This window comes from Acipenser ruthenus, chromosome 7 (assembly GCF_902713425.1).
Source record: "Acipenser ruthenus chromosome 7, fAciRut3.2 maternal haplotype, whole genome shotgun sequence".
NCBI lineage: Eukaryota > Metazoa > Chordata > Actinopteri > Acipenseriformes > Acipenseridae > Acipenser > Acipenser ruthenus.
In genome coordinates, this window is record NC_081195.1 from 24,831,138 (window position 1) to 24,843,938 (window position 12,801).

The 12,801-nt window shown below is 38.5% G+C and overlaps 1 protein-coding gene across 1 annotated transcript in view; it reads right to left on the bottom strand.

The window, feature by feature from the left end:
• The window catches only part of LOC117415899 (serine/threonine-protein kinase D2-like), a 38,763-nt gene extending 26,168 nt beyond the window's left edge, over positions 1-12,595 (bottom strand). Inside the window, exon 1 of the mRNA XM_034026816.3 lies at positions 11,831-12,595. Within this exon, the coding sequence (XP_033882707.1) occupies positions 11,831-12,139 (309 nt within the window). The 5' untranslated portion in view covers positions 12,140-12,595. The remainder of the gene's footprint in view (positions 1-11,830) is intronic.
• Between the last annotated feature and the right edge of the window lie 206 nt (positions 12,596-12,801).

Consider the following 12,801-nt stretch of genomic DNA (forward strand, 5'->3'; position numbering starts at 1 on the left):
TGGAGGGATGCCAATTTCACTTCTCTCCCAAACCCACCCACCTACACGACAGGCAAGGCACTGGGACTGCAAGGCCGGACCCTGTGGACAGGCAGACAAACAAGCTTGTCAATCCATCAATTCACAAGCTAGCAAACTCATTCTGGTGCTGTGGAGCATTGTACTGGCGTTATAATTAAAACAGAGATCCATCTATTGCCATGGTTACAAGCTTCCAGATAAGAATGTTTCTGAAAAGACTCCTCAAGAGGGATTGTGGGTAGGTTGGGGAAGCACAATAGCGTTGCGCTGTGCACTGAAGCCCATAACATAATATGCTTCCCCACAGTCAGTTTTGCTGGAAGAGTCAGCAAGCATGGCAAATAACAAGGACACAATAATATATCATTTTACACAAGACACATAATACAATATTAAACAGGTAAGTATTAGGAAAATGGTGGTGGTGGTAAAAAGCATTCCTATAAAAAATTCCATAAGGTTTCTGAATTATTTGGTAAGTGTCTAATTCCTAATTCTCTTTCACTCAGTCTCCAGCAATGCAGGCCTTTCATAGACACAGAATTCCCCCTTGACAGTGTAAAAGGAAACAGGAATGTTTCTAGAAAGCTCTCTGTATTTGTTACCGTGGTAAAGCGAGCTGGCCTCACTGTTGCCTGATATTACATCACCACAATTCAGGTGTGCCTTTTAAAGGAGCAGTGCACTCTAAAACAAACCCGTGTTTAAGCCTGAAGTTAACCCGTGTTTAAGCCTGAAGATAACAGCCTGAAGATAACTGTTCTTTGCTGTGCTCTTGAAAATACTGCTTTGACAAACCTGGTTAATTTGTCTGCTTTTAAAAGGAAGTGCTTGTCAGATGTAATCATTTCAGACCATTCCGAGGGGTGAAACTTTCCCGGGCACCATATATTAACTAAAAGCAAAAATACACAGTTTTTAGGATGCTTTTTCATTCCTGATTTGCTTCTATGGATGATAATGTAAAGCCCACATCATAATCAAGACCATCTCTTCATTCAATATTAAGGCCATCATCGCCAGTCCCAAACATATCACTGTTAAATTACCTCTCTAATAACACAGACATGCTGTAAATTACCAACTACCCTCTGAAAACAGAAGAGTTTTCAGTAAACGCCTTAGTAAAATTCTTTAATAACTTTATTTAAACTATGTATCTTTTATGGCAAGATTTGGTTAGTCCCTTGACTGTCCTTATGGAGAGTTTCACGACATGAAAATAAAACTACAAATCGTTTAACTTCTCTGAAATAGTGTTAGTAAAATATTTACTTTGAAAAAAGTGTCCAGAAAGACTTTTGGCTTTTAAAAATAAACATTTTGGAAAATACCATTTGATGTGCGTCTACTGATGTTTTTTGTATTTCAAAGCTTGGCAAGCCAAACTGGTTCTATTGCAAAACCAAAATACTTTTGAGCAGATATTTGAAGATTCCCTCAATGGATAACAGACCAGCGTCTGTGTTATTCAGAGGAGACAACCCAAAGCTTAAACAAGACAGTTATTTCCCACTGAATCAATGTTGAAGACAGGCTGCCTAGTTTAATTAAATGGGGACCAGCTGAAGATTGTATCACTTTTGTCATTATCATACTCAGTTAACAAACACATTTCCAACAACTCAATTCCACCCCAGCACTGCAAAAACAAGTTGTCAAGTATTTAAATGTTCTGACGTTTAAAGCAGCACAATATATCAAAGAACGTGTGTTTGTTTACCACATTTTGATCTATAAAAAGCGCATTGTGTTATATAAAGAGTATTGTAACAAACACAGCAGGAGAGGCTGTGTTTAGCAAACCTTGTTTTCCTTACTCCCTGATTATTGTTATCATTTTTTTCTCAGTCCCTTTGAAGGGATATTCCAAAGGTTTTAGTTGTACAATACTTACATATATACAGTGCCTTGCGAAAGTATTCGGCCCCCTTGAACTTTGCGACCTTTTGCCACATTTCAGGCTTCAAACATAAAGATATGAAACTGTAATTTTTTGTGAAGAATCAACAACAAGTGGGACACAATCATGAAGTGGAACAAAATTTATTGGATATTTCAAACTTTTTTAACAAATAAAAAACTGAAAAATTGGGCGTGCAAAATTATTCAGCCCCCTTAAGTTAATACTTTGTAGCGCCACCTTTTGCTGCGATTACAGCTGTAAGTCGCTTGGGGTATGTCTCTATCAGTTTTGCACATCGAGAGACTGAAATTTTTGCCCATTCCTCCTTGCAAAACAGCTCGAGCTCAGTGAGGTTGGATGGAGAGCATTTGTGAACAGCAGTTTTCAGTTCTTTCCACAGATTCTCGATTGGATTCAGGTCTGGACTTTGACTTGGCCATTCTAACACCTGGATATGTTTATTTGTGAACCATTCCATTGTAGATTTTGCTTTATGTTTTGGATCATTGTCTTGTTGGAAGACAAATCTCCGTCCCAGTCTCAGGTCTTTTGCAGACTCCATCAGGTTTTCTTCCAGAATGGTCCTGTATTTGGCTCCATCCATCTTCCCATCAATTTTAACCATCTTCCCTGTCCCTGCTGAAGAAAAGCAGGCCCAAACCATGATGCTGCCACCACCATGTTTGACAGTGGGGATGGTGTGTTCAGGGTGATGAGCTGTGTTGCTTTTACGCCAAACATAACGTTTTGCATTGTTGCCAAAAAGTTCGATTTTGGTTTCATCTGACCAGAGCACCTTCTTCCACATGTTTGGTGTGTCTCCCAGGTGGCTTGTGGCAAACTGTAAATGACACTTTTTATGGATATCTTTAAGAAATGGCTTTCTTCTTGCCACTCTTCCATAAAGGCCAGATTTGTGCAGTATACGACTGATTGTTGTCCTATGGACAGAGTCTCCCACCTCAGCTGTAGATCTCTGCAGTTCATCCAGAGTGATCATGGGCCTCTTGGCTGCATCTCTGATCAGTCTTCTCCTTGTATGAGCTGAAAGTTTAGAGGGACGGCCAGGTCTTGGTAGATTTGCAGTGGTCTGATACTCCTTCCATTTCAATATTATCGCTTGCACAGTGCTCCTTGGGATGTTTAAAGCTTGGGAAATCTTTTTGTATCCAAATCCGGCTTTAAACTTCTCCACAACAGTATCTCGGACCTGCCTGGTGTGTTCCTTGTTCTTCATGATGCTCTCTGCGCTTTAAACGGACCTCTGAGACTATCGCAGTGCAGGTGCATTTATACGGAGACTTGATTACACACAGGTGGATTCTATTTATCATCATTAGTCATTTAGGTCAACATTGGATCATTCAGAGATCCTCACTGAACTTCTGGAGAGAGTTTGCTGCACTGAAAGTAAAGGGGCTGAATAATTTTGCACGCCCAATTTTTCAGTTTTTTATTTGTTAATAAAGTTTGAAATATCCAATAAATTTCGTTCCACTTCATGATTGTGTCACACTTGTTGTTGATTCTTCACAAAAAATTACAGTTTCATATCTTTATGTTTGAAGCCTGAAATGTGGCAAAAGGTCGCAAAGTTCAAGGGGGCCGAATACTTTCGCAAGGCACTGTATATTAAATAAAAAAGGTTTACTTTTTTATATTTCTTTTTGCAGGCAGTTGCTTTAAAAAAGGGCAGGGAGCCAGTAATCTGAGACAACAAAGACAGTGAACATGATCTCCGGACATGTGGAAGTAAAGTATTTGTTGCTGTTCTTGTGGTTTCCAGATACAGCCAGTGTAATAACATGTCAGACAGTCCCTCAAGTCTACTACCTTCAAAAGAACACCAATGAAGGGGGGCAAGGGTTGTAAAAAAACAAACAAACAAAAAATTGTAATTAAGGGGCAGCTGTTAAAAGTTGAAACTCTAGAAATCCTATAGTCATGCAATCGGCACCATAGATAATATTACTGCTATAGTACCCACAACCAAACAGTAGTGTGCGTCTATTGCAGTAATATTATCTTGACTTTAATTTAAGATCAATTTATGTTAGTGGTTAATCTACATGGTTGTGGATGCATAAGATTAAAAACTGGATAATAATAAAAATAATAATAATAATAATAATAATAATAATAATAATAATTCAGGTCTTTTAGTGTCCCGGGAAGGCATATTGAAATCCCGGGACAACTTCGTCAAATCCAGGATGATCCAGGGAAAACAGGGACAGGGGGCAACCCTAAGGGGAGCTAGAGTGGCACAGTAGGCTAATTCATTAGACTTTCCCTTCCCTGGACCTGCAATGAGGTTTGAAGGGTGAGTTTAGTGGTTCTTGTAAAGTTTCTGCACTAGTGTCCAGGACTGAATGGGGGGCAGGTCAGGATCGAGGTGAGCACTCTTGCTTGAATACAGATCATGACACCTGCCTGCCAGTCCTTACAGACCATGGCTTACACACTCCCACTAGCCCTGCACCCAGTCCTGGGCTTCATAACTTCAATTAAGTATATTAATTTAAAGGAGCCAGGAGTTTGAAGTTAAATAAACAGTTCCTGCATTATAGCTACAACTCCTAACAGTAAACATAAAAGCAAGACTTATTCGTGCTGTAATGCAATCAGTTCAGAGCAGATTTAGCAGTGGTCTGACTGTTTAAACTCCTGGCACCTGGAGCTTTTTGGTCAATCTGATCATCTGTTAACTGAACACCCAATAGCAAAATGTATAAATGCCATTTGCACTATAAAAACAGCTGCTTCTACTTTTGCTGCCTACTAGGATAGCCCATTTATAGCTGTTAGTGATTCTGTCACCTCTCTAGAGCTAGCATGGAAATGTTCTCTTACACATTGGTAAATGACATCCTACCACAGTGCTTGATAGACGCCGCTCTGGACTCTAAAGGTGTCATATCTAGAGGAAGTTATCCAAAAATTGTACCCTGTATATCATACTTTATGAGCAGACAAAAAAAAGAATTCTAGGTGATGCACAATTTTTGGCCATATCTGTACACTGACTTGCCTGTTACTCATTGTTAAACTAAGTGGTGCTTGTGCCCTGCTGAAGGTTTCTAAGAATTAGGACCACAGAAGCATGTCACAGTATGTTGTACATGTCTACAGGCTAACCTATGCTGAAAAGTACAGTCTTCTTAGGAAGTAATGGTTTTGTGAACGGCGAACCTTTTTAAATGTCGGATGATGAGTCAGCTGGAATTCAAGTATCATTTTCTTGTTTAGACTCGAGTTGTTTTGTCATCAGGCAAGTCAAGAAAGACATTCCCACGGAATTAAAATCAGGTATACCGAGTAGTCAGCTGGAACCATCTAGTTTTCAATATCATTCATTATTAAAACGCCACCGGAAACCACGCTAGTATTTTCTGTAAGTGAATAAAAGTACAGTACATTAGGATCTCTTAATGATACAATTAAGAGGAATGCGTGTATTAAAGCGAGGAAACAAAAAAACACTTTTTCAAGAACAGTGGTTTGAAAGCTGGTTCCAGGAGACCTAGTATGAGACAACTTTGATGAATCAAACCCCTAGTCTCCCCTGGTGTGCCGTGCAGTGGCCTAAAACCTAGTCTCCTTAAACCAAGTTCCAAGCCACAAAGAAGCTTCGTGTTCTCTCAGCTTTAGACCGTGACTTTGTGAATGGCCCTGGCTACAGCAGGTCAAGTACGAAAGGGAAAAAAAGGAAAAAGTGACATATTTATAAGAACATTTTACACTTTAGGTCAGTAGTTGTTAAAAAAAAAAAAAAAGAAAAGTCTCACAGAAGTATATTGGATCATTGGACATTTTTTTGGCATTAAAATAATAATTTCTGGTTAAGAAATTTACAGACACTGAAAGACACTTAATAAATACAATAAATGTTTCTTGAGATTGAAAAAAATGGCAGCAGTGTGGAGTAGAAGTTAGGGCTCTGGACTCTTGATCGGAGGGTCGTGGGTTCAATCCCAGGTGGGGGAGCCTGCTGCTGTACCCTTGAACAAGGTACTTTACCTAGATTGCTCCAGTAAAAAAAATAAATAAATAAAAAACTGTAGAAATGGGAAATTGTATGTAAAAATAACGTGATAACTTGTAATTGTAAGTTGCCCTGGATAAGGGCGTCTGCTAAGAAAAAAAATAAAAATAAATTTAAAAAAAAAAGACTTCTGGTTGAAACATTTGTCATTCTTGAAGTATTTACAAAATGAGTGTTTAATAGTTATGAATGGGTAAGAAACCTACCGAATCAAACTGTAAAATGATGTGTCTTATTGTATAATGAATGCCCTACTCAAAAATATTCATGCATAAAAAAAATAAAATTAAAAAATGAGATTTGCCCCAAGATCCTATCTCTATGCAATGCACTACATATTTGCCACTACCAGATAACAATCAGCAGCATTGAAACTGGTAGAAATGTACTCATTTAAGGTTTTAAAAAACAGTTTCTTCCTTTGCATTAGAGGAACACAGATATCTTCTTTATTTCCACTTTCAGAGAGGACAACTATCGACCAGATTTATCAGCATCTCCACCAAAATTCAATTGGCAACATTTTCTGTGAAAGAAAAAGAAAACTGGTAATATTGCTGGAAACAAAACACCTTAAAATCTTTAAAAAGAATCTTAGAAGTGGTCTGTTGTTTGTTTCAAAACAAACTTAAGGAGTGTTGTAGCGGGATCAATGCGTTTTGCCAAGGTGAAAATAAACCCAAAGATTGACACCAATTAAGGCGTTTTTTTTTATGCTAGTCTAAAAGGAACAGATGTTTTTTATAAAGCTTTGGTACAAAACATCAGTTTAACCCCAGTGTAAAAAATAATGTAATTTTATGTAAAAATACTGTGATATCTTGTAACAATTGTAAGTCGCCCTGGATAAGGTCATCTGCTAAGAAATAAATAATAATAATCTTAAAATGGATGCAGTAAATATCCATATCAAATGTGCCAGTGAATCAGTCAATGTTTACTGGACAACGCTGGTTCTTCACTGAAAGAATCAACTGGATCTCAAAGCACGTGCATCATTGATATAGCCAGCTATGCGGCAGTGAAATGGTTAAATTGTACTAGACAAGTATAGCCTTGAGAAGCTGACCTTTAGCACTGAGAAAAGGGTTTCTGAGATATTAGCAGGAGGCAATGTTGGAGAAATGATAAAAGCATACAAGCACCCCTCACGATGAAACACGAAATAACTGCATCACGATTGACCTTTTCTAAAAAAAAAAAAAAACTCCACCGTGAACAAACGTCACCAAGGAGATATTTTCATCCCACTCACCCATTGATGTCATAGGATGACCAGCAATGCCAGGATTCCATTGTAGCAGGTGATGTTGATAAGACTCGGGTAATCGGTGACATCACCAGCAGAATGCTTCCACACCTGGGGCCAGGTTTAATAAACATGCTCACCTGGCGGGACTCCAGCACTCCGCGATGGCTACCGCGCCACAGACGTGACTGTTTGAAACAACAGTGCTCCTGTTCGGCTTCAAACACTGAAATATAATTCCTTGGCGCCCATTTACCATACCCTTCTATTACTATCATGCTGTGCACTGGAATTCCTCACCAAGAAAGCAGGCCTTGTTAGCTGTCCAGTTTATAACAGCCCTGTTTGAACCACAACCACAACAGAATTCCTGCTGTTGTCCTTAGTATGAGGTTGTTATTTTTTCATATTCAGTATTTATTTCTTATACACATTAGGGGTGTACTCAGGCAGTCTCGTACACATTTAGATTATTTACTTAAACTATATGGGTTATCTGAGTGGGATCCAATTTTCTGTATGTAAGTGTAAACAGATTTAATCTTAAAGTTCAAATGTTTATGACATTAAACAGAATCTAACACCCCTAAAGTGATTGGTTTCAATGTGTGTGTGTGTGTGGGGGGGGCAAGTTTACTGTAAGTATGATAAGTAACTAATATATTACTTTCTCCATTCCCAAGGTGTTTAAAACTCTGAGGTTCTACTGTACTTGCTTATAGTTCTACCCAAGAGGGTCTTTTCAAACCCACTAAAAACTTAAATGGGATACTGAAAGAGCCATATAGTAAGAGTTTATAAGTTGCTGTACAGTATTGAAAGGTTCTTACCAAGTATGGTAAGGCAGAGAATAGAAAACTTTCTTTATAAGATTTAAAAAATATACATATTTTTTATATATTACCTCGTTCCCAAAGAAGTTGTTGAAATATGGAAAAAATAATTGTCTAGTGCAATACTTTAACCCCCTCGCCCTTCCCCTTCCCCTTCCCAAATAGAAAATAGGTTGCACAGTTCCACTTTAAACATACATTTTCAAAGGAAACTTATGTTTTTCCATAACTTGAATTTCATTTCAGTTTGTATGGGTTTGGTTAATAGTAAGCATCCAACAGTGGTGACACGCATCAAAATCGTAAGATTTAGGATGTTGCATTAAAGATTAACAAAGCCACTAATTCACCTGTTGGTTTTATAACTTCACCTTTAAAAAGGGGGCATTACTGTATCTTCAAGGCCTTTTAAAATTCAGATTTTATGTTATTCAAAAATTCCCCAGAATTTCTGGTACTTTAATGGCTCTCTGACTTTTTTCCCGACGTACTGGAATTCCAGTATGAACAGACGCATTGTGATACCTCCCTAACACAGTGACTGGCTTAGTGTGCACAAGAACCCCCACACCCACACCCACCACATTCCCTGACTTGAGAGGCTGGAATCCAGACTGCAGTCCCTGGCTCAAACATTGCTCCAGGCCCACACAGGCCTCCATTCAGACCAGCATCCACCCAAGATGAGGTCATTTATTTGTTTTACAGAGCATGGGCCCTGGCAAAAAGAACTTTCATCAGAGAGTACAGTGTTCACTCTCAAACTCAAAGTGTAGTTAATATGGTTTGAAAATCCCTATTGGTACATAATTTATAACATGCTAGCAATCTCCAGCCAAGGTTAACAACAAATGTATCCATAACTTATTATTAATTAGTCATTAACAAACGCTTTAAGAGAAAGCGACTTCCAAAGACAATAGGGGGGGGGGGGGGGGGGGGGCTGAACTATGCATCACAACTGTTGCTGCAGAGTCAAAATAGGCAAATTTGTGATTGTCTAATTGAACTGATGACTTTAATAGGCCACACATACAATTCATTTTAAATGGTAAGAGAAAAGGAACACGTAGCCACACCTGGTAAAATGAAGGAGACTTTTTACAAGAGGTTTAAGATGCCTAATTAAAGCATAAAGTGGTCTAACATTTTCAGACGACTGCCTACTGATTCTATATCAACGATTACTGTCCAACATGTTTAATTCTCACACCCAGAGGTTTTCATGCAGGTAGGTATATAAATTACATCTTCAGGTGTTCTAATAAATGTGCACACTACTGTGTGTGTGTGCATATATTTTACACACATATACATATATACACACACACACAGTTGTCGTTATTTGACTTGCTATAGTAAAACACAGAATTATTTCCAGAGAAATGATGCTTGATGTTTGCACAGAGCTGAAAACCGGTTTGAATAGAGTGCAATGGATTTGAATAAGTCACTGGACGGAAAGTTACTGTTAGTTCAAACCAAATCAATGCACATATGTAAATGCAAATGATCACATGAAAGCAGAGAGAACTGCAGTGTGGCATGCAAACACACACGTACAGTTACCTGCTACAGATCCACTAGCTAGTAACCGGTATAAGAAATCTAGCATGTATCGAAGGGACTGTATACAAACTTGTGCGCAAGTCAAGCAGACAAACAGTTTGGTTAGTGCCTTCATCAGTGTACTCAGATTTTTAGTTCACCAATGAAGGCACAAGTTGAGTCGGCTTGATTTAGTTTCTTATGAGCTTTACTCTACCTGGTATGTTCATTGAGAGTCTTGAAATGAAAGAAGAACAGAAAAGATTTAAGATGCATATAAAATCCCAGACGAGCTTTACAGCATTTAGAAGTGTAGATGACACACAATTGACTGTAGAACATTATAGTCAACTAGACCAGCACCTACACCAGTCTCCTGAACCAGTACAACAAGCCGGAAACCAGTAAACCATCAGCTCAGACCAGCACCCACTAGTCTGAGTCGCAGTGTAAAGCTGGTGCAGTTAACCTGTATCAATATCACACTACAATTGCAACAATAACTACAATTTCCAATTGCCAACATCAGAACACCATTTCTTTTTCTCTGTACAACTAAATGACAGCGGCACCTTGAATGAGTTACCCTGATGTTAAGTTTTCCCTTTTGTGACTACTGTAGATAAATTCATGTGGGAGGAATATCTACTTGCTAGAACATGCTGGAAAATGTTGACTCTTGTATATATATATATATATATATATATATATATATATATATATATATATATATATATATATATATATATATATATATATATATATTTATATTAAAAAAATAAATAAAAAAAACCCCACCAGAAATCAACCAATCACAGTGTTTGCCAAAAGTCCAGTAAATCTTATCTTTTGTACAGATGTCATCCCGTGCATAGAACACCACGCCTAATTCCCATGTTCAGAAATCAAAACAATTTAATGTGTCTCACTACTAGTAAAAATAGGGATTACAGTTTGTTGCTTTATAATAAGTTCAGCAGTACATAACTCTGCAGGTGCTATATTCAGTAGGTTCAGTGTTTTATGTAGAGAAACTGAAACGATAACACTGTTGTGCGGACTGGAGTTATTTTCCTTAGCCCTCTTTACAAGACTGCAGTATTGAAAGATTGATATCACACTATATAGGCATGGCACTTACTGGCGAATGGAAAATAACAAATCTTCCATTGGCTAAATGGGAGAAATATGGACCCGTTCACACTGTATCTGCATTGTACTGAGCGAAGTGAAAACAATAGGCTTATTAAGACCGCAGGATTTAATAGCACTGCTAATCTCTATTTTTCACTTCTCTGAGAAATGCTTTAAATGTTCTTCTCATTTCAATCCAAACAGAGTAGGTGTCTCAGATGTTTCTCATACAGCGCAACCACCTTTTGATTAACAAATGACATATTTTGGAATGCAGTAACAGAGAAAGACATTTGCGCTACATGTGGAAAACAAGCAACTTCTCCCATATACATAAAACATTACCAGCTGTATGGAATGTTGCACATTTTACAGAACATACATATTTATCTGAAGGGCTTGATATTCACTTCATAAAGTGTAACTTTAAGCCATTTGTTACATTGAGACCAAGCCCTTAAAAGATAAAATGCCGGAGGACACATTTTGATATTATGTGGATGTGAAGAACCTCTTCTGGTATGTATTTTGAGTATTTCAAGTCTTGGCTTCTTCCCCCCCCCCCCCCCCCCGTGCATTTCAGATGTATTTCTCTTTTACAGCTGCAAACAACATTCTTGCATATGTTTGCTAACACAGGACCCCATGGCAACAAAATACAGCATCTCCCACCAATGTGGTCATGACATCACAAGAGGTTAAATATTAAATGTAGTACATAATTCATTCATTACTGGGGGGGTGTGGTAGTAAAAAAAAATGAGGCCGTAATTAATCTCCTTTTAATTTAAAAAGTAAATAAAAAAATAAAAAAACGTACATGAATGTAATTTGGTTTTCAAAAATGTTTACTAGTATTTATGCTGCTGTCAAAATACTTATCCTTTTATTGTATAATATACATCCTTTGGTCACTTTATTTAAAATAGTTTGTGTGAACTCTATAGGACTTTTATACATGCAGTGACCAAAGGGGATACATAAAACACATTTTAAAAGGTTCCTGTTATCAAACCTGATTAAACACAACATTAAACAATTTATACACACCACAGCTCAAAACACAACAACCAAAAAACAAATAATGCTCTTACCTTCTGGTCCACAATGGAACAGGCCAGTTGTTTGACATGAGCCAGGTCCGCTGATAAAGGGAGCAATACCGATTCCCTGGTGAGTCCAATTTGAATGATGAAAGACACTCCAGCAGGTGTGGGAATAGAGGGGGACATGAGCCCACCTGACCCTGCCCCTGCCCCAAAATCAGCAGCCAAACACCCAGGACCAACGCTCCCCCCGTGTGGCCCCATCACAGAGCCTGCCAAGGAGGGTCCAGTCGAAAAGAAGATAGGGCTGGGCAGGGAAGAGGCTGCCGAAAGGCTGAGGCTGGCTGACACATTCATCCCTAAACCCTAAGCAGCCGGTCAGGAGCTCAGGGGGTATGGGAGAGCCAGGGACCAACCTGGGCTTGAGAGAAAGTAGCAAGAGCAGCTTTTACAAAAAGAATCAAAGTCCCTTTTTTTTTGAAGAAAAAAAAAAAACACCAGTTCTAGTCTTATAGAAGTCCAGAAACAAAAATACTGCTTCAGAAGAAAAAACAAAATAGTAAAGTAACAAAATGGCCTCCTGGTTGTTAGGCAGGAAATTGAAGAGTGAGCCTGGTTTAGCTTGCTTTGCAGGCAGCCTTCTGTTTCTGTGTGAGTGAGTGTGTGTGTGTGTCTGACAGACAACCAGGAACCTCCCTCCTCTCTTCTTTCTGTTTTACTCTCTCACTCACTCACTTTCAGTCTCCTCTACTTTCTGAACTTTGGTTATGAGAAGGAAGTGTTCCAATTGGCAAGCCTGAGCCAATCAGATGATGGCAGTGGTTCTGTCATGAGCCGGCCCCCTTTTAGGTCTCTCTTCTTTTCTTTCCTCCCCTCCCCTCCCCTCCCCTCCCCTTCCTTTTTTCTCTCTCTCTTAATTCAATGATGCTTCATTAGCATGACTTCAGCAGAAGTATTGCCAAAGCAATTACAAAATAATAAAAAATAAAAACATCACACCAAATGACTACAGAAAATAA